We start from the raw sequence: 27,367 nt of genomic DNA on the forward strand, positions 1-27,367 counted from the left end.
AGCTGTTTTCCTTCCCGCACCTAGTCTGTGTACTTTGCCACATTTTTGCATGGCTTGCTTTTACATCATTGCTCTATTCTTTGCAAAAACCTTTCTCATCCCCAGCACTGTCCTATCATGTTAGTTATTCTCCATATGCACTTAAACTTTTATGACATCTTTTATACTTTTAAGACATCTTTTATGGTTTGTTAGCCCCAGTAAGATTTTTGTGACAGAGGGGGCCTTGTTTCTGTTCAGTGCTGCTTTCCTAGGGCCTAGAATAACCAGGCAAAACATGTTATTTCATGAATAGATGAATGAATAAAGGTTCACACAACTTATCTTTGTCTTTTATTTGGCTGCAGTGTTTACATTTCAGAAGGCTTGAAAGCAACAGCAACTGTAAGCATGCCTTTATGATACAAAGTATGGTACTGTATTACCTGGGACAAATGTTTCTTCCTTTTTATGTTCACCTACAAGCCCAAAGAAAGTATAATCACCCAAAGATGGCAAACCAGATAGGTTTGCATAAATTAATCTAACAGTTAAAATACTTTCAAACAAGTATTTTCTCTAGTATTAATGAAACTACCCTGAGGATATACATACTCTAAAAAACTAATAATGAAATTGATAATGACCATTGAAATGGTCAGTCCTATCTACTAGTCTAAATGTGTTTTGAAATTTCTCATGTACTACACCAAAGCAGGTGGAATTTTTGCAGGTAAAGAAGAGCTAAAATTGCAGCCAATGACTATTCAGAGGCCACAAAACCAAACTTTAAAAGATGTTAAAATCATCTATTTTTAATTTTCTTGTGAACTAATGTAAGAGAATAAAGCAGTAATTTCTACAATTCTCCCATGTCTAGCAGATTGCTAGGCATAGCACACCAAAGCAAAAGGCAATGTGAGGAAATAAAGTGTAAGATTATTCTCCTCTCTTGCAGCTTCCAATCCAACAAAGAAAAAGGGATTTGGGAAGGTTTCATGGAGAGAGTGAAGATGAAGCTCTAGTAACAGATTTTAATGACAGAATAAATACTAATAGTTTAAGAACTAAAAAGTACATTGAATAAAGATGTGGTATGTATATACAATGGAATATTACTCAGTCATCAAAAGGATGAAGTCTTGCCATTTGCAGTGACCTGGAGCTAGAGTGTATCATGCTAAGCAAAACCAGTCAGAGAAAGACAAATACTGTATGATTTCACTCATGTGAGATTTAAGAAACAAAACAGATGAACATATGAGGGGGTGGGAAGAGGGAAAAACCGTAACTCTTAAGGACAGAGAAAAAACTGAAGGTTGATGGAGGACCTGGGTTAGGGATGGGCTAAATGGGTGATAGGTATTACGAAGGACACTTGTTATCTTGTGCACTGGGTGTCATATTTAAGTAATGAATGACTGAATTCTGCTCCCAAAACCAATAGTGCACTCCATGTGAACTAACTAGAATTTATAAACTAAAAGTAAAATTAAGGAAAAAAAAAAAAGGTTAAAAGTACAGATAAGTGATGGTCCAAAAATTATAAGGAAATCATGTTCGCTTGATGGGTTGCACCAATGATTCTTTTTTTTTTTTTTAATATTTTATTTATTTATTTGACAGAGATCACAAGTAGGCAGAGAGGCAGGCAGAGAGAGAGAGAGGAGGAAGCAGGCTCTCCCTGGAGCAGACAGCCCGATGTGGGGCTCAATCCCAGGACCCTGGGATCATGACCCAAGCCGAAGGCAGAGGCTTTAACCCACTGAGCCACCCAGGCGCCCTTTTTTTTTTTTTAAAAAAAAGATTTTATTTATTTTATTTGACAGACACACGTAGGCAGAGAGAGAGAAGAGAAGCAGGCTTCCCACTGAGCAGAGAGCCCGATGCAGATCTCAATCCCAGGAGCCTGCGATCAAGACCTGAGCCGAAGGCAAAGGCTTTAACCCACTGAGCCACCCAGGCGCCCCTGCACCAATGATTCTTAAACTACAAACCATGGATAGGCTTCAAGGGAATGCAGAAACTAATGGAATCTGTTAGTAAATTTTGAGTGCAATTCTCTAGGGAGAGTGTCAAGGGCATTCATATCTCCAAAGCGGTCTATGTTGCAAAAGAGATGTTAACAGTTTATGTGTTGTATGTCCCTGGACAACTTCAAAATGTTGAAAATGCAGACCACCTAGATCGGCCCAATAATGTAGAATTTGACCCCCACTTGAGGCTTTTGTACAGAGGATGGGTAAACTGCATAAATTCAGAACTCTGTAGTAAGTGAGATGTGAGATGTCAGAGAGAAACATTAGGATGAAATAACACTTCTGGTTTGGGACAGAGTATATAGCCAGTTAACAGGCTGGATGGCAGATGAAGTAAGTTTGGAGCATTCAAACAGAGAGAAATGTACAGTTCAAAATACCAGTCTATAGGGGCGCCTGGGTGGCTCAGTGGGTTAAGCCGCTGCCTTCGGCTCAGGTCATGATCTCAGGGTCCTGGGATCGAGTCCCGCATCGGGCTCTCCGCTCAGCAGGGAGCCTGCTTCCTCCTCCTTCTCTCTCTACCTGCCTCTCTGCCTACTTGTGATCTCTGTCAAATGGATAAATAAAATCTTTAAAAAAAAAACAAAAAAACAAAAAACAAACAAAATACCAGTCTACAAACACAGACTTAGGAGTCCGTAACGCTAGTTTTAGCTAAAGGAGTTACTCCAACGATTACTTCTAAGTAATGTAGAGACTCAACAGAAGAAACATCAGTACTTAAAGGGAAAGGATAATATAAGAAAAATACCAGTATTAAGGCTGGAATATCTTGGTGTCTAGTCCAAGAAACAAATGGTTAGAACAATCATACCCAGCCCCACGAGATGAGGTAAAAGAAGTAATAAAAGAGGTAGTAGCTTGTTAACAGTTCAGAGGAAGGTGAAAAGGTGTGGACAGTGTAAGACAGTGGCAAGGATCTTGTCAAAAATTTCATCTACAGCAGAGATTTTTTTTCACACAACCACAGTGGCTTTTTTTTTTTTTTTTTTTTTTTAAGATTTTATTTATTTGTCAGAGAAAAAGAGGCAGAGTGAGCACAAGCAGGGGGAGCAGCAGGCCAAGAGAGAACAGTGTCCTTACTGAGCAAGGAGCCTGATACAGGACTCAATGCCAGGACGCTGGGATCACTGCCTGAGCTGAAGGCAGACACTTAACCAACTGAACCACCCAGGCATCCCTACAGCAGAGATTCTTAACATTTTTAATCCCTTGGATAAAGACCATGATTGCCCCCTTTCCACAAAAGCGAACACATACATAAAATTCTACATGGTAGTTTAAGGGGTTCATAGACATTCAGATTAAAGTTTAGTGATCTATAAAAAAAACCCTCAGGTCTGCATACTCTAACAGTGATTTCCAAACATGATTTATAGATTGATGATGAACTATTAACACCTCTTGGTAACAATCGCTCTTTTAGAGGTGAATCTTACTGGGTACCCTGCCCACACTTACGCTGTTATAAGAAAGAAACTAGTATGGTTATCAACTAGGAGATTCCAATTTTGGAAAATTGTGGTAGGCTGAGGACTGTTAGTTTGGCTAAAACATGTATTATCAGAATTAAAAGAATTTTATGATCCACAGAGGTACCTATTATAGCTAAGTAAGATTTACCAATTCTTTCATCTGGAATGACAAAGATGACTCTACCTTCTTTTTCTCTGTGGGAAATTGCCCTGACATCCATCAGAGAAGCTCTCGGAAAAGGCCCCTATTTATGGTTTCCACAGTATCCCTTCATCCTATTTCATGTGTCTTCCCTACTCCCAACACCCATATCAACTCTAAACAAACAAATAAAAGCAGAACAAAACAGCATCTTGGTCTATAGGTGGGGATAAATACACATCTATTTTGAGATACTGACTGCAAATAAAACACCACACCCTTAGGATTTTGTAAAGATCATAATGTAAAAGAGGACTATATTGCTCTTATCACTCTAAGATATAAACACTTTAACTTTTTAAAACTTACAGGTTGAGATACAGATGGTCAAATAGTAGTTTAGAGCTCTATAATAGGACATTATTAGCAATTGAGAAATGTATTTGTTATCTACTTGTGACCATACAGTAGCTAAGAGATTTTAAAAGTGTCCTTATAGTAATTTCACTTCCTATAAAGAAATATTAATATGTCCATAGAGTCTACTGATCCATCAATCTAGAGAAGCACTTATTCACTAGTAAATTTTATTGTTTTGATTTAAAAACCTTCACCTTGATCTTTTTCTGAAACTAAACAAGAAATGTAAAGTTTTTCTTTAAAAAAAAAAAAAAAGCAATGATGTTTTACAAATTGCCCTCTCGGATTTTCTTGTCAGCCTGCTTCAAGGAAATCCATGTGTTCAATATACTTGCTCGCAGTTTAGCCCATACCAAATGGTTGTTTAATCCAAATATCTGAGCAGCAAACTGAGCTGATCCTTCTGGAGAAAGTATGGTTGAACAGCCAAGACCTATTGGTTCAGAAAGGAAAAGACAGAATATTAACCTGTTAATTAATAATGAAAAGAGCACTTAGTAAACTTTTTAAAGTAAACTTAAAAACAAAACAAAACAAAAAAAAAAAACAAAAAAACTCTACACTCAACATGGGGCCCTCAGATCAAGGGTCCCATACTCTACCACCTGAGCCAGCCAGGGGCCCCTAGTAAACTATTTTATGCTCAGAAAAGTCCTGCTAATCAAAAACAGTAAAAAGCTACTGTATCATCCTTGTCTAAGGATCTGCAAAAGGAGTTCCATCTCTACTACTGGAGTGGTAAAGTGATTATTAAGAGCACTAAGTAATATTCTCTACCACGAACCCGTATCTTATATACAGCTATCACTATTTTTTTTTTAAAGGTTTTATTTATTTATTTGACAGAAAGCGCACGCGAGCAAGCACGCATAGAAGGGGGAGCAGCATGCAGAGGGAGAGAGAGGAGCAGATTTGCCAAGCAGGGAGCCCTATGTGGAACCCGATGCCAGGACCCTGGGATCATAAGTGGAGCCAAAGGCAGAGGCTTAATGACTGAGCCAGCCAGGCGCCCCATCTATCACTTTTTTGCACTGAATTGATCTGCAAAGAAATTCAGCTTTTTTGAAGTTCTTTTCATATACTGTAAACCTTTAAATCATTAATGAAAGGCAATAGAAATAAAACAAGAATCAAGTAGACAGAAGCACCTATTCTTGGATAAACTTGAGGTATGTATTTTTGTTTTTTTTTATAATTTTCTAGCCACTACTTTTGTCTTTGCACTTTAACTATTCTAACATCTTTAAGCAGTAAAAACGTTAAAAGCAAAGAGTAATTTTACAAAGTATCAGGTTCTAAGTAAATTCAATATTAATAGCACCTAAGAAAGTAACTTCCTTGGGGGCCACACGTTTACTCGGGCAGACTTTCTATTATGGACTGGTACTATTATACCTGTGTCACTTGAGTGAAGTACTCCTAGCTTACAGATCCAAAAGCTCCATTTCCCCAATGAACTTGGAATTCACCAGGCTCTTTGATTCCCACTACCTCCAGTAAGAATCAAGTATACAAGGCAAATTTACTAGTTTATATTAATAAATCAATTTATGTAGCTCCCTCACATACTGTGTGATATTGGTCAAGGTACTTAATATTAACTTAGTGTCCTTATCTATTAAGATGGGAGTATTCAACAAGTTAATATAGATAAAGTACTTGGAGCAGTGCCTTATACATAGTAAGTACTTGATGAATGAAACAGCTGATGAATGTCAACTGTTAGCAGTAATATTCTAGGTACAGGGTTCTATCTAGTAACTGAAATACCTGTGCCTACACTGCTCAGGATTCCCCTTCTAACATCAGGAAAGCTTAATTAGCAAAAAATTAGGTTATCTAGTGAGCATGCCATAAAAAAAAGACAAACAGAGTTCAGGACTTTATAAAGGCCACTATAAAACTTTTCCTCAAAAGATTATCCCCAATTCTAGTGATTGGAATGTACAAATCTCCCAGGTTCCCTCTCTCTCCTTGGACAGTACTAGATTAAAAACTGCCAAATTTTTCCTCATTACATTCTCCCTTTCCTAAACTCCACTGATAATACCTATACTATTCCTGTGGCATAAATTTATACTTTCGTTTATAGCCATAATAAATTTTTAACTAGAGAAGTTGATACAATCAGATGTCCAGCTAAAGATCCAGTTAAAGATGGATTAATCACAAGGTGTATCCCTGGAACTATATAAAGATAGCATTAAGTAGCTGAATGTTACGTTTGTTCAGGACGCTTACTGAGTAAAAATCAAATATGCTCAACTGTAAAATATATTTTTATTAATGGTATCCTATTTTTTTCTATACTTAAGTTAAAGATATCTGCCAAAGCTTTAAAAAATAAAAATAAAAACAAGAGTAAAGGGAATAAAGAAAATAGACACAAACATGTAAGAACAAAGAGAGAAGAGTGATTACTTTTTGTCAGCTGAAAAGGAAATGGAGTGGTAACTAAGTAGACCAAGAAAATTTTATCCTAAACTGGAAGCAGGAGAAGCAATGTGACCAACGTTAAAAAAGCCATGTAAAGGGACACCTGGGTGGCTCAGTTGGTTAAGCAGCTGCCTTCGGCTCAGGTCATGATCCCAGTGTCCTGGGATCGAGTCCCACATCGGGCTCCTAGCTTGGCAGGAAGCCTGCCTCTCCCTGCCACTCTGCCTGCCTGTCGCTCTCTCTCTCTCTCCCTCTCTCTCTCTGACAAATAAATAAATAAAATCTTAAAAAAAAAAATCCATGTAAAGGTTTGGGCAATCAGTGGCCCTTATACTTTTTTTTTTCTTAAGATTTTATTTATTTATTTGAACAGACAGAGATCACAAGTAGGCAAAGAGGCAAGCAGAGAGAGGAAGAAGCAGGCTCCCCGCTGAGCAGAGAGCCCAATGTGGGGCTCAATCCCAGGACCCTGAGATCATGACCTGAGCCAAAGGCAGAGGCTTTAACCCACTGAGCCACCCAGGCTCCCCTCCCCTATACTTTTGAAGGGAGACATGGGGGTGAAAATGCAGCTAAAAAAGGGGGGGGGACTGGTTTTAAAGTCAAGAAGCAGTTAAGCTATCAAATCTCCTGCTCCACTCTATGTACCTGAGGAATTGCCCCTTCTGCACCATAGCACAGTCATAAATTCTTATGAAGGGAAAAACAGGTTTTAGTCCAGACTTCTGTGGACTGGAGGGTACAAGGCATAGCTGAGACCAGCAATGCCGCAACGAAAACAGGAGGTGAAGTTTACACAAGTATTAAGATTACCAGATTCCAGAATGCTGGCAGTCAGGTTTATTTCTCAGTCAGGAGACTGAGACTAGAAAGATTCTCTAGATAATTCTAGTCACACATGAGAAAAGATCAAATGACATTCATGTAAGGCGTTATTCAAAGATCGACTCTACCAGATCACCCAACAGTGGAGCTTTTTTATTGGGGGGGGGTAAAGATTCATTTTTTTTTAGAGAGAGAGAGGGGCATATTAGAGAGGAAGGGGTCAGAGACAGAGAATCTCAAGCAGACTCCCTACTGAGCACAGAACCTGACAAGGGACTCAAACCCACCATCCTGAGATCTTGACCCAGGCCAAAACCAAGAGTCTGATACTTAGGCAACTGAGTCACCCAGGTGCCATGGAGCCCCCTTCTGACAAGTCCCATCCACTTGCACAGACCTTGCAACTGGTTTTTTATAGTGCCTCACTCTTAAGAACAGACAGCCAAGGATTACCAGACACCAGACAGGTGAGAAAAGGAGCTAATATGAAAGAAAAACTATAATTTCAGAGAGATAAAAGATATTATTGCAACAATTAAACAAGAAAAGGATGGGGGGTGATGGGAAGACCATAGAAGAAAAAAAGAGCTCTTAAAAGTTCAATATGCCATAACTGGAATGAAAAACTCAATAGAAGGGTTGGAGAAATGTTCCAGAGTATAGCAGTGAGAAAGAGAAAAGAAACACAAAGCTCCTATTTTTATTTTTATTTTTTTTTAAAGATTTTATTTATTTATTTGACAAAGAGAGATCACAAGTAGGCAGAGAGAGAGAGGGAAGCAGGCTCCCCGCCGAGCAGAGAACCTGATGTGGGGCTCGATCCCAGGATCTGAGATCATGACCTGAGCTGAAGGCAGAGGCTTAACCCACTGAGCCACCCAGGTGCCCCAAAGCTCCTATTTTAATAGTAAATCCAAAAAATGAGAAAAGAAAGTGGAGGAGGAAGGAAAGTATTAAGTAACTGAAGAAAATTTCTCAGGACTAAAGAATCAGAGTTCCAGGTTTAACCAGCCCACCGAAAGCCCAAGATGAAAATAATCATCAAGACACATTTCTGTGAAATTTAAGAAACACAGGTAGAAAAAGATCCTAGAAGTTTCCAGAAAAAAATAAAATTCACAAATGACCTAGGATCAGAATGGTAAAAAGGCACTGCAGTTTTCAGTAACTCTGGAAGTTGGAAGACAATAGAGTAATGCCTTCAAGATGCATTTCTGAAGGAAAGTAATTTTCAATCTAGAATTCCATTCCCAAATTATTGAGTGTGAGGCTATGATGGAAACGTTTTAGACGTATGAGGTCCCAAAAAGTTTACCATCTGTAGCCCTTCCTCAGGAAGTTCACTAAGAATGCTCTCCAACAAATTAAGGAGTAAACCAAGAAAGGTGAAGACATGGGACCTAGGAAACAGGAGATCTAAGACTAGAGAAGGGCAAAATGCATGTCCAGGATGATGGTTAAGAGAAATTCTGAGATAATGACAGTACAGCAGGCCTAGAGAGAAGCCAGTCCATATTTGAACAGACGGGAAGGCTCAAGTTCTTAACATTTTTGACACATCCCAAGAGCAGATTTACAATAAAATAAAAAAGTTTGGCATTTAAGAAGCAATCAACTCTAACTGAAACAACATGGATTTTCAGGACTGGACGATCAGATTATTATCTTGGACTACGATGCGCCTACCACAATACTGTTATTCTATGAGATAATGCTCAATTGAGAAGATTTCTTGTATGTTATTTATTCTGTCCCCTAATTTATAGAAATAAAATTTCATTTCCTTTACAGAAATAACATAATAACATTTACTTTAAAAAACTCAAAACCATGAATGATGTATTCTTGGGAGGGGGGCCCCAAATCTGGACTTGATTTATCTACAGATTTCACCAGCAGTTTATAAAAAATATAGAAGACCATGTTAAACATCATCCAGGAATGTAATTAGCCAAATCCAAAATGTGGAAAATTCTACAGGACAAATGAAAGTGAAAAAAGGAGGATTAAAAGAGACTTGGGAGAGAGAGCACAACTAAATGCAATGTAAGGACTGTGTTACATTTTGATTTGAACAAATCAACTGTAAAAGCAAATGAGATGATCAGGAAAGCTTGAACACTGACTGAAAATTAGATGATTTTAAAAAAATTACCATTAATTTTTCTTAAGTGTGAGTATGCTATCCTGATTATGATTTCTTTTTACAGAGTTTATTTGAGACAATGAGCGAGAGCATAAGTGAGAGTACACAAGTTGGGGAAACAGCAGAGTGAGAGGGAGAAGCAGGCGGGGGGGGGGGGGCGGGAGGGCAATCCCAGGACCCCGGGATCATGACCTGAGCCATGAGCCAAAGGCAGCTGCTTAACTGACTGAGCCACCCAGATGCCCCATGATTATGATTTAAAAACTAGAGTTATGGCACTCCTGGGTGGTTCAGTTTGTTAAGTGTCTGCCTTGGGCTGAGGTCATGATCCGGGGATCCCACCTAGGGCTCCTTATTCAGCAGGGAACCTGCTTCTCCCTCTGCCTGCTCTGCCTGCCGCTCTACCTCCTTGTGTGCTCTCTCTCGAAAAATAAATAAAATCTTTAAAAAATAATAAAACCTAGAGTTCTTATTGCTTAGAGAAGCATGTTTAAGTGTAAAATGCTATGTGCTTGAAAATAATCCAGCAGAAAGGGCTACAGATATAATAAGATATTAAATGTTGAAGCTGAATAACAGGTACATAAGATTTCATGCTACTCTCTCTACTATTGTGCATGTTTGAAATTTTTCAGTAAGTTTTTTTTTTTTTGGAAGAGAGAAAGCCAGCCCGTGTGTGGGCGGGGGGTGGGGGAGGAGAAGCAAGGGAGAAAGAGAATCCCAAGCAGGCTCTACGTTCTTCACGGAGCCCAATATGGAGTCTGATCTCACAACCTTGAGATCATAACTTTAGCCGAAATCAAGAGTTGGATGTTAAACCAACTGAGCCACTCAGGTGCCCTTTTAATAAACAATTTTTAAAAATTCATGTATCCCGGGGCACCTGGGTGGCTCGCTGGTTAAGGGTCTGTGTTTGGCTCAGGTCATGATCTCAGGGTCCTGGGATTGAGCCCTGCATTGGGCTTCCTGCTTAGCAGGGAGTCTGCTTCTCCCTCTCCCTCTGACCCTCCCTGGCCCCAGCTTATATGCTCTCTCTCTCTCAAATAAATAAAAATGTTTAAAAAAATAGAATAAAATAAAATTCATGTATCTTACCACTGGGTAGTCGAAGAGAAGACCACACATCCTGAGCTCCCCAGTCTGGAGTGAGTGGAGGGCAGCTGACAACTGGGTATGCGGTGTTACCAGACATCACTGGTCCTAAACCATTGCTTCTGCCTGCCACTGCCACAAATACAGTAGGAATGCCATCCCCTAGGGAAATAACACATTTATAATTGAATTGAAAGTAGATTTTAAGATAGGTTAAAACAAAATGCCTATGTGTCTTAACTCCTTCAGTTCCTTTATTAGTAGTCTCCAGAAAAAGCATAAATAAGACACAATTATTGCATATATATTCAATATATATTTCACTTCACCACTTATTGTATCTTAAGTAACAAAGTAGCAAAAATAACTTTGGCCATGTTTGAGACCTATAGTATAAAGAGGATACAAGAGTATTAGTGAGGGAATGGCTCAAAGGCCCTACTTAAAAGGATGTGCTTGGGCTCACTGAAACAAAGAATGACACTACTTGAACCAGTGTCTGTCCTGGGGTCCTTCAACCCACAGGGTATAGGGAGACCTTGTTAATGGAGACTAGAGGTTCAGGGGCACATTATCAATGAAGAAAGGTCAATTCAATAATACAGTACCTAAATATTTAAGACCCTTCAATATGTTTTCTAACACATCTCTTAAACATTTCATTCTTTGGTAAAATTTTAAGTTATTCCTTTGTTTCTTACCATAGAGATTTCTAACCTGGAATCCAATATTTTATGTATTTGCACTTTTCTGGATAAAGACAGGCTTTCATAACTTTAACAAACAGGTCTAGGAACTTATCCCAGTTCCCTAGCCCCTCAAAACCCCGCCTCAAGCCTAAATAATTATGCTCCTATTAACAACTACCTTTAGAACGAAAACTCAGATAACATTTTCCCCAGTTGAGAAACATTTGGTTGTTCCCAGGACTCTGTTATTTTAGATCAATACTATCCCATCAAGACATTTCTTTTAAATACCCAATTCTAAAATTATTCCTTAATTTCACATTCAACTACCCACCTCTTAGAAAAGGCTGACCACTAAAAATACTTGAAAGGATTTCTGCTTCAACCTCAGACCTCCCAAATTGATGTGGGGCCTATCTTCTGTTGGAGCATATTAGAAACAATACTCCAGGGGCTTCTTATTAGATAAAGACTCATTCTAGCCTTTATTTCCCTTCCCTGTTTCGCTTTCTTTTGGCGGGTGGGGGCCTCTACTCTTTTATTTATTCATTCTTAACATTTTTTAAAAAAACTTGAATGCCATCAACACACAACACTGCATTATTTTCATGTGTACACATGCTGCATTTTCAATTCTTTTTCCCTGAGGCATTCTAAGTGCCTAGAGCATCTTACACTCTTTGGAAGCAAGTATAATGAACTTTGGAACTGTGGCAAATTCTTTTTCAGCATTATTAGTCCAAACATAAAATTTTTTGGCAAATCCTGAAATACTCTAGTTATGTGATATTTACCTTCATATTCTGCTTTAATCCTCAGAGTTTCATCTGGCCCTTTATGGGCAGATGTTACCCGAAGTTCACATGGAATGCCAAAATTTCCACAAGCCTTCTTTATTTTTTCACAGTGACTGAGATCAGAAGTTGAGCCCATCAATACTACAACTCTGCACTGACTTTCTGATTTCAGAAGCAACTAGAAAAGAAAAACATGGATATGCAAAAGAAAACAGGAAAAATCGTCAAATACAGAATTGAGTACCATAAGAATAATCAGTTTACAGAGCTATAATAGAGTAAAATTATAACTGGACAGAATATTTTCTTTCTTAATAGTCCAAAGTCAAGACAGAGACAAAAAGGACAAAATGATAATTAATTTTTCAAAATAACCTCTTTACGGAAATGGAAGCAGTCTTCATAATTAAGACCTAAAGAGTAATAAGAATTTTAATCAGGTAAGTTATACTTATTATTATGATATAAAGGAAAGATAAATGCTCAACCCTTCTAATTAATACTCATGAAGCTATAATATAAAATATTTCATCCTAAGATTTTAGTCCATTGTGTTTAATGGAGGTTTTAAGGCATAATCAGCCAAAATAAAGATATCATATTATAAACCTTCTTTAAGTTAGTTGCTTAGAATTGAAAATACATGTTTCCAAGGAAATGAGGTTTTGAAAACTGGCTATGACCCATGCATAACCACAAATCCCATTCAATTTTCATGGAATTATAGTAATAATACTATAAATCTAAAAGATTTATTTGAGAGGGAGGGAGAGCACGCAGGGGAGCAGGCGGAAGGGCAGAGGGAAAGGGAATCTCAAGCATAATCGCCGCGGAGTGCAGAGCCTGCACAGGGCTTGATCCCAGGACCATGACCTCATGACCTGAGCAAGAATCGAGTTGGATGCTTTACGTCATGACTGAGCCACCCAGGCACCCTGACAATACCATACCATAAATCTTAAAGTGACATTTTAATGGCACATGGAGTTCTAATTCTGAACTCTACTTATGGAGCCCATGCTAATACAACTCTGAGTAGCTGAGCAGCGGTGGAGAGGTGGGTAGGAAATGTAAGGGCAGGGAGGAGACAAGGACTCTAGGTCTCCCCATTAGAATCTGGGAGTGTACTGGCCAGTTTAACAACAGGGGGTTTCAGTATGTCACTGAGGATAGTTCAGGTGGCACATTTCTTAAGGGTGTTCCTTTTTTTTTTTTTTAAACCGCTGGGGAAAAGGACACCTGGGTGTCTTCGCTGGTTGAGTGGATGACTCCATTTTAGCTCACGTCCTGATCTTACGGTCCCTATGTCAGGCCCTCTGCTCGGGGGGCGTCTGCTTCACGATTCTCTCCCTCTGGCTCTCCCTCCACGCACATGGATGCATGTGCGCACACACACACTCTCTGAAATAACTGGGGGAAAAAAACCTGCACCTTCTCATTTTTATTTTTTTTAAAGATTTTATTTATTTATTTAGAGGGCACATGCAAGCAGGGGGAGGGAGAAAGAATCTGAAGCAGACCCTGCACTGAACAGAGAGAGCCCGATGTAGGTTTTGACTCCATGACCTTGAGATCCTGAGATCATGACTCGGGCTGAAATCAAGAGTCAGATGCTCAACTGACTGAGCCACCCAGATGCCCCTATTGTCCTTTTTGAAGCAGATTTTCTTGGAGAAAAACACAGAACAGCATGGGTTTACTACAAAAGTTTTACCTCCACTCTTTCTGCAACCCACTCAAAATTTTTCTTCACCATCTGGAGCCCTTCGGGAGTTACTTCCTTTAGGTCACGATATGACTAGAAAATAAGATAGAAAGTTTAGAATACAGATATCCTACTAGTAATACTCTTGCTAAATGAACTTATTTGATTTCTGAGTTTGGGTTAGACTACAAAAAGCCTGCATAGCAAGGAATATGTCTGAAAATGGATCTGAACCTATAAATTCATTTCCTGAATTAGAGTAGAGGAAGTTCTGACAGTGAAGTACACCTGCATTTTCATTTAAGGTTAAGTGTTTTCTACACTAGTAACTAGGACTAACTGCCCTGACAATTCTTGTGTATTTAGAGAGCAACTGTCCTAATTTTATTTTTCATAGAACAGAGCAGAAATGGAACCTGGTAATATCCAGAACACTTGGATCCAGATTGACCCTTATTCTTGTAATTATGAAGACCCATCCTCTAGCACCTTAATTTTCAATTGTCCCAATAAGGATGACACTTGTTCTGTGTGACAGTCATAATAAATGAGTTATCTGTTCTGTAAATGCAAAGTATTATTCCTATTATTTTTTTTCAGGATATAGGAAATGTAAGAGATATTTATCTTTAGAAGTAAATAGCAATCAACTTGGTTCTTATCATATGTAATAACAGTTGCCTTTTCTTTTCCTCCCATCTTCCTAGTCACCCCTATCTTGCCTGATCAGGCAAAGGATAAAAAAAAATCCTGAAGGATTACCTGTTTATCTTTCTGTTGGCTTCGATCTCCTGATGGCCAGAGTCTCCAGGAATCATTATCAATAACATCAGCAAGAACAATCTCTTTGGTGGTTATATCAACACCAAATTCAATCTAGAAATAGTGTATCACCAAAGAAAAGTTTTCAAAACTCTACAACTGAAGACATTTTTCAGTTATAATCTTTACTCTCAAATCTGTATTTTATTTATTTTTTTTCCAATTTATTTATTTTCAGAAAAACAGTATTCATTATTTTTTCACCACACCCAGTGCTCCATGCAAGCTGTGCCCTCTATAATACCCACCACCTGGTACCCCAACCTCCCACCCCCCTCAAATCTGTATTTTATTTGTACCTTCATATCAACCAATGTACAGTTCTGCGGCAACCAGGATTTCTCCAATATTTCAAAAATAGCCTGTGTAGCATGACTCATGATATCCACTTCAGTCTGGCCTATAACAAGTCCAGCAAAGCAAAATTTTGCAGCAATTAGCTGTTCCTCAGACCACTGTGGATCATTGTTGGCATCATCCTGAAAATAAAGTATAGGAGTACAATTAATTTAAATATAAAAATTTTGAACTTTTTTTAAAAGATTTTTTTTATTTAACAGAGAGAGACACAGCAAAGAGAGGGAACACAAGGAGAGGGAGTGGGAGAGGCAGAAGCAGGCTTCTCGTGGAACAGGGAGCCCAATGCAGGGCTCGATCCCAAGACCCCGGGATCATGACCTGAGCCAAAGGCAGACACTTAACAACTGAGCCACCCAGGAGTCCCCCAAATTTTGTATTTTTGAGATAAAATGAAGTACTTTTTTTCTTTGACCGTGAATTTCTCAGAAATATTTATTTTCTCTAAGGACTTAATTTCTGACATGCCCTTTAATTCACAAATTCATAATTTAATTATTTTTAATTTGTCTAGTTTTTAAAAATTTGTCTAGTTTTAACAGCTACTTTAAAATTTAAGATATTTGGTAACTTATTTCAGCTGATAAAGTATTTGAAAGAATTTGCTCTCTATAAACTAATTTGAAGAGAAGTTTGTGATTTTTTTTCTTTATCTGAGTCAACAGAGATAGTAAGGCCAATGCACACTTTAGTCCACTAAATCTCTCCAGGATGCAGTTTTCATAATCTCCTGACCTTTCTTTTAAGATTTTATTTGATAGAGTGCGCACACAAGCAGACAGAGTGGCAGGCAGAGGGAGGGAAACAGGCTCCCCGCTGAGCAGAGAGCCTCATGCACACAGCTCAATCCCAGGACCCTGAGATCACAACCTGAGATGAAGGCAGAGGCTTAACCCAGTGATTCACCTAGGCGCCACCCCCCCTTTTTAAAAGATTTTAAATAATCTCCACACCCAATGTGGGGTAGAGAGGGTGAGATCACAATCCTGAGATCAGGAGTTGCATACTCTGCTGACTGAGCCAGCCAGTCACTGATCTTCACCTCATTTTTAACAAAAGTTTATGTAAGACTATAAGTCTTGAGGATATTATTTAATAATTTAATGGACTTTATATAAAGATATTAGTGAAAAAAATACTTTCATTTTATTCTAAGTAGTGTTGCAATTTCACATGAAATTTTTCTTTTATGAATTCTGGATCTGTATTATACAATAAGATAAACATTTTAAGGTACACAGTTCACTGATTATACTTGATCTGGGCCAGAAGACTGAGAGGCGATTTTAGTTCCCTTTTTAAAAATGCTACACAAGGGACCTCTGGGTGGCTCAGTCGATTGAGCATCTGACTTTAGCGCTCGGTCATGGTCCCAGGCTGCTGGCACTGAGCCCTGCATAGGGCTCCCTGCTCAGCAGGGAGTCTGCTTCTCCCTCTCCCTCTGCCTGCCACTCCTCCTGTTTGTGCACTCTGTCAAATAAATAAAGTCTTAAAAGAAAAAAGTGCTACACAAGGTGCACCTCACTGGCTTGGTCGTTTGAACATCCAGACTTGACTCCAGCTCAGGTCATGAGCTCAGGGTCGTGTGATAGAGCCCCATGTCAGGCTCTCTGCTCAGTGTGGAGTCTGCTTAGGATTCTTTCTCCCTTACTCTCCCTCGCTCTTTGTTCCTCTTACTGCGTGCTTACTCACCATCTCCCTCTTTCTCTCTCAATAAGTAAAATCTTAAAAAAAAAAAAACCAAACAATAAAAATACTATATAGACATTACTCCTGACATTGGAACTATTCTTAACAGCATGAACAAAGAGGGAAAGAGAAAGGCAGTTTTATTTTTTGTTGCTGTTGCTGTTGTTTTTAAAGAGTTTGTTTATTGATTTGTCCAACAGACAGAGAGCACAAGTGGGCGCAGCAGGTAGAGGGCAAAACAGGTTTCCCGCTGAGCAAGGAGTACTGGATGTGGGATGCGGGACTTGATCCCAGGACTTGGGATCATGACCTGAGCTGAAGGCACACACTTAATCAACTGAGCCACCCAGCCATCCCGAAAAGCAGTTTCAATAAAGAAAACCAACACAAATTTATAGTCACTGATTCCTACAACTTCATTACGTTTTTGCTTGTAAGAGATATTGGTAATAGTTTTACTGTATCTGAATATAAAAAGATCCCTTGTATTTGCCTTTACTTCAAACTCTTTAAAAATTTAAAAAGTTTCTGAATTGTTACTTTTCTTCCTAATAACTAATATTTTAAAAAATTTATTTATTTCATTTAAATAATTTAAGATAATTTAAAAGATTTTACTTAGTTTTAACAACATTTAAATCTTTTGGCTTTGAAATTATGTTTGTTGCTATATCATAGTAAGACACACAAGCACAGAATAATTACCTTGAAAAACAGCTCCACTTTAGGTGGGTAAAACTTATATCCCTCCTTGACACCAGGATTTCTTTTGAGAAAAGAACCAGTTGCTATTCTTCTACAGACCCATTCAATTGGAATCATTTCACACTTAGGTGCAATGAAAGCTGTCTCCCCACATTTTCTGGTGAAAGCAGTTTTGATACCTACATATTGACAAAAAGTTTTTTAAAAAGCATTAAAGTTGTATTAAAAAGGGTAGATCTGAGGCATAATAAAACAGCTGTTTACAAAAAACAAAATGAAATAAAACCCTATCTAGCCAAATGTGTTATCCCTAAATGGTTCTATCAAAAATAAACTTTTTTTCAAAAGTAGTATAAAAAAATTATTAGTATGACTTTCTCACTGCTCTTCAAAATATCAAAGAGTATTTCATTTTAATGTTGCATGGGAAAGTATATAGTGGATCAGAAGGTCTGGGTCCCAGTGTCTTTACCATTTATTCATTCATACATTCAAAAATGCTTTTGAGAAATTTCTCTGCCACCCAACTTTGTATAAAGCATGTAACTCACCGAAGTGATACTAAATTACCTTTAAATCAGATTTGGTTATACGATTCTCATAATCGACAGTCCAGTATTAAATGGGCCTTATAAAATATCAATCTACTTGGGGCGCCTGGGTGGCTCAGTGAGTTAAAGCCTCTGTCTTTGGCTCAGGTCATGATCCCAGGACCCTGGGATCGAGCCCTGCATCGGGCTCTCTGCTTGGCAGGGAGCCTGCTTCCTCCTCTCTTTCTGCCTGCCTCTCTGCCTACTTGTGATCTCTCTGTCTCACAAATAAATAAATAAAATCTTAAAAAAAAAAAATCAATCTATTTAATCACAATCAGGTACAGCCCTACATTTTGGATCACACTTTTCTCTTAATATTTGAAGAAAATAATCCCTGGAAAAAAGTATTCAACAGCTGGCAACAAGAACATAGTGGCCAATTTGGCCAGGAGCAAAGAAAACATTTGTTCTTCATTTCCCTTCTATTTTACTCAAACTGTTACTAGAAAACTAGATAAAAAGCTAGCTTGTGATGGGAGCTATTTTACTTGGGGATGTTGGAAAATAACCTCTAAGGATAGCTATATCATGAACCACACAATCCAGCAATCCTACTCCTGGGTATTCTAGGTCCTAACACTGCAGCTTAAGATGAGCATTCTTAATGCCAACCCATAACGGTTTCCAAGAGATGCTACAGGATTACTCTGTGCTGCCGTATAACAACATACATATGTATTTCCCTACATGAAGGGAATCTACATTTATGTAAGACCTGCACTATTCTAAGTGTTTTATGTTATCTCATTTAACCATAAAATTTTTCAGATAGCTATCACTACATTTTACAGTGAAAGAAACAGGGGCTCAAAGTAGTTAAGTAATCTGACATGTTGCCAATCAGTAATGGTGACTGGACCAGTTTCAAAACCTGCATTTTCTCTCTACTCTCTCTGGGTTTCATCAGTAAGATTCAATTGAAACAGGGAATTGTGATATGCTGCATGAACAGGAGCTCTGGAAAAGAGTAAGAATATAAGTAAATGGTCTTTTTAACTCTTAAAGAATGATTGAGCTCATGCTAATGGATAGGCAAATGATTTAAATCAGTCCTGAACTACAGGTGGTAACTACATGCCTGACTTTAAGAGTTCTTCCTTTTAAGATCTGTGAATCTTTAGATATACATGCTCAATTGTCTAGCTTGAAAGACTAGTATCCAAATCTACTGTTCAAATAGAAATAATAGTTACTTTTACTCAGAGGAAAACTCCTCCTCACATCTGAGGGAACCAAAAGCACAGAAGCAATCTACAGTAATGATCTAGTACAGGAAAAAAAGATTGCTACCTCCCCCCACAAAAAAAGATTCAGTTTAGATGATACAATGATTGTTTCTAATATACATGCTAATCATCTTAACAAATTTCATGACTGGGTGGGGGGCATGAGCAAAAGAACTCTCCCCCATGTCTCACTGTTTGCAGAATGTAAGACTCTTATTAAGATTACTAAGAAAGGGGCGCCTGGGTGGCTCAGTCGTTAAGCATCTGCCTTCGACTCAGGTCATGATCCCAGGGTCCTGGGATCAAGCCTCACATCGGACACCCTGCTCTGTGGGAAGCCTGCTTCTCTCTCTCCCACTCACCCGCTTGTGTTCCCTCTCTCGCTGTGTCTCTGTGTCAAATAAATAAAATCTTAGAAAAAAAAATATTAAGAAAATGTCACTTCATACTCTGAATTACAATGGCAGTGTCTGACAGCAAATCAGCCCACATATCCTTAGGGCCACCCACCCATGTATTAAGCTTGCCTGGCTCCTCATCTGTGGTTTAACAACTGCAGGACTTAACACCCATTATCACTACTAACACCTAAACATAATTATGGTAGGTTTCTATGGGGGAACTGAGACTTTATAAGGTTAAGTATTGAGACTAAATCCACACATTTCATTTCATAACTCAGGTGTAGCATGTATATTTTATTTCCATGGAAAAAGTTTCACTTTTATCTATTACTTGTATAGTATTTTACAGTTTGCTTGTGATTGACAATGAGAAAACCAGAATCCTTTTTTACAAAATCTCATTTGGTGCTCTTCCCATTCTAACTCCTAGAAATACCTTAATTAGGAACATACATAACCTTGGTTATAAAGAAAGCAATTTTAAATATGCCATTGGTGGTCAATTAGGCATAGGAATTATTTAACTATCAGCAAATAAAAATTAGATAAGGCAACAGAACTCCTAATCTGTCCTCTAAAACAAATCTAAGAATTTTTTAAAACTTAGGTTTTCCTTAATTTCAGTATGTCAAACCTGAAGAATATCTTTCTTTTTTTTATTTTTAAAGATTTTTATTTATTTATTTGACAGAGATCACAAGTAGGCAGAGAGGCAGGCGGGGGTGGGAGGAAGCAGGCTCCCTGCTGATGATGCAGGGCTTGATGCCAGGACCCTGAGATCATGACCTGAGCTGAAGGCAGAGACTTTAACCCAATGAGCCACCCAGGAGCCCCAAAACCTGAAGAACATCTTTCAACATTTCCGTGAACCAAGAAGTTTTAGTTATGTTAAGGGTGCCAATACAGTAGTTTAAAGATAATTGTTGGAGTATTTAGGATTACAAACTTTCCCAACTTTCTCAGACACAGGACTTTCAGAATCAAAACTGGGAAAGTCCTGGACAGAGACAATTTGGGTCACCTTAATTCACTTTCTGTTAAGACCACAAAGTGCAGTGAATACTCCCTTACTGAATAAGCAAATACAAACTTGGGCCTGTACTTATCTTCCGTTATTTAGAAATATATATATACCTATATATATATACCTATATATATATATCTCTCTCCATAACTATGTATAACTACCATGGAAACACAGGAGCTAATTTTTTTTTATTAACAACTATTGTATTAAGCAACTTTTTAAAATTTTAACATGTATAGGGAGAATGAGATAGCTTGGCAAGTTAAAAATGGACCACTTATCCGTACTGCAAAAGGAACCTAAAATTAGTTTGATGCTCTCTGTAGCAATCAACTCAGATACTGAGAAACCACCTATCAAGGAAGCCTTTAAATAAAAATCCTAAAATCATATTACTTAGGAACTGTGGGTGGTCCTTTAAATTTATACAACATACACACTTTCAATGTATAGAGGGATTTATGATGTAGATGACAAATTAGGCTGGCAAACATTTTTTTCCCCACACTACATTAAAAATGTTCCACAGAAAACAAGGAAAGAGGAAAACTATTCAAGAACCCATTCTGTATGGACAGAATAGATTTAATCTGAACTACCTTGTTATTTTGCAGAAGGCAGGTACCTCTATACCAATTGGAAATAAAGGTATTAAATTCCCCTTTGGATTTAGAAGATTAATTTAAGAGATTATGGACATACATTGAAGATCTTGCAGGTTTGGCTCCATGCCGCCATAATAAAGCAAATCAAATGAATTTTTTGGTTCCCCAGCGCACATACAAGTTATAATTATACAATACTGTGGCCTATTAAGTGTTTGATAGCATGTTATCTAAAAAACGTATATATGTTAGTTAAAAAATACTTCATTGCTAAAAAAGGCTATCATCTGAACTTTTAGCAAGTTGTGATCACTGATCACAGTTCACCATAAAAAAATACTGAGAAAGTTGGAAATATTGAGAGATTTGCCAAAATGTAACACCAACATGAAGAGAACAAATGCTGTTGGAAAAATGGCGCCAACAGACTTGCTCAATGCAGGGGCAGGGTTGCCACAAACCTTCCATTTGTAAAAACAAACAAATAAACAAACAAACCCCAACAATATCCAGGAAACACAATAAAGCAAAATGCAATACAACAGGGTACGCCTGTTAACAGTTACTGGAAGCTCTAAGAAATGAAAGGGATAGTAAAAGGAGACAAAATTATTAAATTATAAAAATTAGAACTGGGAAAGTAAAAAACAAAGCTTTTTTTATTACATAGATAAGGAACCAGAGGCTTCAAAGGTTGAGCAGTCCAAAGCAATGAGGCCTCTTACATTGGAAGAAAAGAGCTCAAATCTTTCATTAGTGAGATTTCATACACTACAGAGAAATCAGCATTGACTGAACCCCTGAAGAAAAGCCCATTATCTTAATTCCCCTTTCTTTACTCCAAGTGCCCTCCACAGAATGTTTTGATCTAGTCTTTTTGAATAGATGTCTCTATAGGAAATGGTTTTCTTTCAGTTTTAGAGTAGGAGGTAACCCTGGAGATCTTTCATTGAGTTCAAATCCCTCGCTTGGGGCAGAATGAGAAGGTGTGGTAGCAATCTTCAAATACTTTTCAGGGCTTTCAAGTGGAAAAGGGATTTGAAATTCTGTCTTATCTCCAAGGATAAGAGCAAAGAATAACTGTATAGAATTGCAGGTACCAAATTAACTCCTCAATTGGAGTTGTCTAATACCACAACAGGCCTCCTTCATAGATGAGTCTCTCCCAGGATGTCTTCCTAGGAGAGAAAAGTTAAAGAGAGGATATGCATGCCAGACAAAGACTGAAGCAAACTGTTAAGATTCCTTAACTAAATGATAATACTTACTAATTCCAAATTACATGTTGTAGTGAAATTGAAGACTTCCTGGTTTGATTCAAGTAACCTTTTGAGACATCGCCAAACAACATGTTCTTAATCCAAATAATGTCATCTCCCCATGAAAGAGATCGGGGGTGTGTGTGTGTGTGGGGGGCAACATTCAAAAGGGAGGAGACTGTGGGGGGAGCCACTTTCCTGTTTTCCTGTAACAACTGAAAAATATAACTGGTAGTCAACATGTTGTTAATCCAAATAATGCCATTTCCCGAAGAAAGGACCAACATGTGCGTGTAAGAGAATGTGAAAAGGAAGGCTATCAGGAGAGCCACTTACCTGCTTCCTTTAACAACTGAAAAATACAACTGGTAGTTTTATTTGAGATTGCAGCTTTTCCTTCCAGGTGATTCTTTCTGGCTGCATTTCCTGCTGTTATCTGGTCCTTGGACTGCAGGAGGACTTTTCCTGGACTATCTGGCAATTCATAGACTTCTTTTGTTTTACCCTCATAGAGTTTCTTACCAATATTCAGTACTGTGGAGATAAAATGGAGACATCAGATTCAGAAAAAAATTTCCTAATTGAAGACTAAGTTATCTAGAATGATCAGAGAACATAGAGTGGTTAAGGAATAATTTTAATAAAAAATTCACTCATCTTATACCCTATACCCTACCTTATACCCTTATAACCTTATACCCTACAAAGTATTTTCATAGGTATCATCTTTGATTCACATAACTGTGTGACAAGCCATAGGTATGCCTGTAACTGAATTATGTGGGGCTTAGGGTTGAAAATCTAAACAGAACTTTTACTCCCCCCAAAACTTAAAGCCTACCATGGATCAGAAGCCCTGCTGATAACATTAAATGGCTGATTAACACATATTTTCTAAGTTCTATGTATTTTATGCTATATTCTTACAATAAAGTAAACCACAGAAAAGAAAAAAATCTTTTTTTTTTTAAGATTTTTATTTATTTATTTGACAGACAGAGATCACAAGTAGGCAGAGAAGCAGGCAGAGAGAGAAGGAAGCAGGCTCCCTGCTGAGCAGAGAGCCCGATGCGGGCCTCGATCCCAGGACCCTGAGATCATGACCTGAGCCGAAGGCAGAGGCTTTAACCCACTGAGCCACCCAGGCGCCCAGAAAAGAAAAAAATCTTAAAAGAAAATGTATTTGCAGTACTATGTGGTAGTAATCAGAGGAAAAAAAAGTCCATGGGTAAGTGGACCCGTGAAGTTCAAATCTGTGTTGTTCAAGGGTCAACTGTATACAGATTAGAAAACTAAGTATCAAAAAGCCAGAGGTCATGCCGTTAGGAAATGGCAGAGTCAGACGAAATCCTATGTCTTCTGATATCACATTCTTTGCTCTTTCCACTATCAACCCTGCCTCTCTCATAGCAGAACTGAAGTAGAACTACTTTACATTAAGTTAACATAATAGTATTTTCACATATGTATTTACAATACAATAAACTAGCTTGTAGTGGAAAAAAAATGCTTATTTTCTGAGCCTTCCGCTTGGCATGACAGGCAAAATCGTTAAGTTGAGCCAAAAGGGTTTCTTGATTTTTAGTTAAAGTGCAAGGGGAGGCACCCCCATCCACTGAAGTTAGCCCATTTCTAAGCATCTCTATTTCTTAATCTTTCTTCCCTACTCCCCAGTGTTAATACTTTCTCCACACCAACAAATGTGGGAAATGGTGAGGAAGTAAGGACAAGGGAATCCAATTTAATGCAGGTCACAGACCCCAAAAATGTAGACTCTAGTCATTAGAAAGAATGATTTAGACAAAGGTCAAAGATATCAGAAGTTTAAGGACTTAAAATTTCCAACGGGAGAAATCACCCCTCACGATGCTCCTAGAACAGAATCTCAGTATTGGCATTTTTTAGTGCCCATGTACCAGGTACACTCGGGCTATGCCAATACACAAGACAGAGTTCCTACTCTCAAGCAACCGAGTCTAAAGGAAGCTGAAATTAAACAGGACATCAGATTAATTACGATGTGAGAAATACACAGTCTGTGGGATCACAGGTTCACAGTAGGCCCACCTAACCTAGTCTAGACACTAGAGCAGGAAGTCTGGAACAAAGTAAGGTTGAGTTTGAGATCTAAGGCAAGGATAAACATTTAGTCAGAAAAGGGAAAGGAGTTAGTAGTGGTGTGGAAAAAAGACCATGGGTTAACAGTCCATGGCAGGACTTCAGTATGGTTGGAGCTGTGTGTGTGCACACGCACGCGCATAGTGAGGGAGAGCAGCAGCTACAGAGTAGGAAAGAATGGCAGAACTCAGCAGTGGTCAGATCACCAGTTAGTGGAGGTGACCATTAAACAAACCAGTTATAATTCAGTTTAATAGTTACTGCTGCAGGGTACCTAGAGGATGAATTCCCATCCTATTGTAATGTCCTGGTTCACTGACAAGGTTTAAAAGGCTCCTCAATTTAGAGCCTCAGCTTAGTGCTCCAATTTCAGATTTCTCTATTCCCTTTCCAGAACTCTAATTTCTATAACTGAATTTCTAGATCCCACTCCCAAGCTTTTGACATGCTCTCCCTAGACCCAAACAGTGTTTCCTTCCCTTGCATTTCACTATTCATCCCTCAGGCCTCATACATCATGTTGACTGTGTTTCGATTTTATCCTAACAACCACCATGTGGCTTTTAAGCACTTTAGCAAAATGACAGATTTCTATATTAGATTAAGTCGATAATTTCTTCCCCTAAATTCAATTTTTCTGTGTGGAAGACAATGTACTGACCAGCCAGCACAACCAATTTGGTTCACCATAAATTTAGAAACTGGGTGTGTGGGGGGCAAAAAAAGTTTTATCAGCATGTCACACACAAGAGATCTTTTCTGAGGACCTAATCACTCGTAGATAAAAAGATTATGTAAACAGGATAACTGGGGGCGCCTGGGTGGCTCAGTGGGTTAAAGCCTCTGCTTTCGGCTCAGGTCATGATCCCGGGGTCCTGGGATCGAGCCCCGCATCGGGCTCTCTGCTCAGCAGGGAGCCTGCTTCCTCCTCTCTCTCTGCCTGCCTCTCTGCCTACTTGTGATCTCTCTCTGTCAAATAAATAAATAAAATATTAAAAAAAACAAAACAAAACAGGATAACTGTAAAGTGAATCAGGGCAAGTTTTGGCCTGGTGCTTTTGGAGCTCTTCTGAATCATCGGGGCATCAACAGACTAAAAAATACACACACAAAATCTGGACCACAAAAAGTAAATTTTTCAGTAGATTCAAATATTAACTTTGGGAAGAGCAGGCTATTGACTTCACAGGAAAAGCGAGATTTTGAATAATCACTACATATGTTCCTGTGGTTGTTTTGCAATGACTATTGATTACCAGTATGATTTCCAGGCACCTCTCCAACCCCTGTCCATTTCTTTGTAATCCCTCTCTTCCCCTACTTTGTTCTTTTCCCCAACCCGGAGCCAGTTCCGAGTATTTCAGAAAGTTCGGCGAGGTCGGGGAGCGCTGGGTTTCCTACGCCTCGGTTGGCGGGCCCGGGCCACGTGTTCGCCCGCCCGGCGGCCTAGAGGGGCGGCTGCGAGACCAGGCACAGCTCTGGAGGACGGGAGGGCCGCTGGGCACTCAGGTGGCGTCGACTGCGCCAACGCCAGCCCGGGGTGGGGGAAGGGGGACGGGAAGCCCGCGGAGGGCAGGGAGTCCCCGGCAGATTGCCGGGGATGCCTGTTACTCACCCTCAGCTGTCGCCATTATTCTGCGTGGGCTGGGGGCAGCGGCCGCGCCGGGAAGAGAGGAAAGACTCTGGAAAAGAGGAGTGGTCACAGAGGCTCACGTGGCGGGGAAAGGAAGGCGGCCCACAGACACACCCCCGGCCAGGCCTAGTATTCCCGGGCGCCCACACGCACTTTCCGCTAGCAACACAGCCTGCAGCCACCGAACCCCCGAGGGCTCTGCCACGCAGGAGCAACTTCGACTCCCGGCGCAGGCTATACCCCCTGAGACTTCCCGCCGCGCAGGCGCAGAGACACAGGCCGCCCCCCCACACCCACCCCCGTGCGCGGGCGCAGTTCCAGAAGAGGCGAAAAGTGGCGCGCGTTGGAGGCCCCTCCCGATTCTACAGAGGCTCGCTGACCAGCTCCCTTCTCCGCGGCGAGAGCAGATCATAGGTTGGAGCGTACCAAGTAGTGACGGCCGGGGGAAAGCATGTGAGGAGGGCCATACAAAGTTTACATCCTCTGGGACAGAAGTGACGTTAACCCTACTACTCTCATCACCCCAGTCTTGGGTGTTAGAAAATAACGGAGATTTCCACGTGCAGAGAAAGTACGTCCCCGCAGGGAGCCGGAGGAGGACTAGCTCCACCCCCAGCAGTCTTGACTCCTCCTCTCAGCCGCGGAGCCTCTCCCTCCCTCCTCACTCATAGGTGCAGCCTGAGGGGGCGGGGCAGGGTGTGTTGGAGGGGAGCGCTAATCACGCTTACTTTGGGAAAGCGCGCGCCGCCGCAGTAGCGAGGGTCGAGCGGCTGGGGAGGAAGCGAGCCTCTGAGGCGTCCGGGCCGAGCGGGCAGCTGGTTGGTGCTCAGGCCCCTGCTGCGGCTGCAGGTCCCTCCACGTGCTTTCGGCGGCGACATGGAGCTGGAGGAGTTGGGAATCCGAGAGGAATGTGGCGTATTCGGGTGCATCGCCTCAGGAGAGTGGCCCACGCAGCTAGATGTGCCGCATGTGATCACTCTGGGACTCGTGGGGCTGCAACACCGGTGAGCAACCGGCTGAGGGGTGGGGGTGGCGGCGCGTCTGCTTCTCTCTCCTTCAGCTCAAGCCGTTTCCCGCGGCCCGGGTTAGCGACCTCGTGTGCGCCTGAGGGCCTGGAGACCGACCTCTGTTGCCTGGATTGATATCTGCCTGTGGCATCAGCTAGGTTGCCAAGACGTGCGCGG

At 39.8% G+C, this 27,367-nt stretch overlaps 2 protein-coding genes across 7 annotated transcripts in view; one reads left to right on the plus strand and one right to left on the minus strand.

Moving 5' to 3' along the window:
* Nucleotides 1-4,205: 4,205 nt before the first annotated feature.
* PAICS (phosphoribosylaminoimidazole carboxylase and phosphoribosylaminoimidazolesuccinocarboxamide synthase) overlaps nucleotides 4,206-27,367 on the minus strand; it is a 46,707-nt gene continuing 23,545 nt past the window's right edge. For 3 of the 6 annotated variants that reach the window (XM_044225222.1, XM_044225221.1, XM_044225220.1), the window contains 9 exons: nucleotides 26,166-26,232; nucleotides 22,769-22,966; nucleotides 17,319-17,497; nucleotides 14,867-15,046; nucleotides 14,508-14,621; nucleotides 13,755-13,838; nucleotides 12,038-12,218; nucleotides 10,558-10,716; nucleotides 4,206-4,488 (listed from right to left, as the gene is read on the minus strand). In XM_044225222.1, the coding sequence (XP_044081157.1) occupies nucleotides 4,322-4,488; nucleotides 10,558-10,716; nucleotides 12,038-12,218; nucleotides 13,755-13,838; nucleotides 14,508-14,621; nucleotides 14,867-15,046; nucleotides 17,319-17,497; nucleotides 22,769-22,966; nucleotides 26,166-26,232 (1,329 nt within the window). In that variant the 3' untranslated portion in view covers nucleotides 4,206-4,321. Of the gene's footprint in view, nucleotides 4,489-10,557; nucleotides 10,717-12,037; nucleotides 12,219-13,754; nucleotides 13,839-14,507; nucleotides 14,622-14,866; nucleotides 15,047-17,318; nucleotides 17,498-22,768; nucleotides 22,967-26,165; nucleotides 26,233-26,336; nucleotides 26,444-26,480; nucleotides 26,573-26,609; nucleotides 26,715-27,367 lie in introns of those variants that run through there. The other 3 variants (XM_044225223.1, XM_044225224.1, XM_044225225.1) reach the window with 3 other exon arrangements.
* Nucleotides 26,924-27,367, plus strand: part of PPAT (phosphoribosyl pyrophosphate amidotransferase) — a 37,538-nt gene continuing 37,094 nt past the window's right edge. Inside the window, exon 1 of the mRNA XM_044225226.1 lies at nucleotides 26,924-27,187. Coding sequence (XP_044081161.1) covers nucleotides 27,060-27,187 — 128 coding nt within the window. The 5' untranslated portion in view covers nucleotides 26,924-27,059. The remainder of the gene's footprint in view (nucleotides 27,188-27,367) is intronic.

Source organism: Neovison vison, chromosome 11 (assembly GCF_020171115.1).
Source record: "Neovison vison isolate M4711 chromosome 11, ASM_NN_V1, whole genome shotgun sequence".
In the NCBI taxonomy this organism is placed as follows: Eukaryota; Metazoa; Chordata; class Mammalia; order Carnivora; family Mustelidae; genus Neogale; species Neogale vison.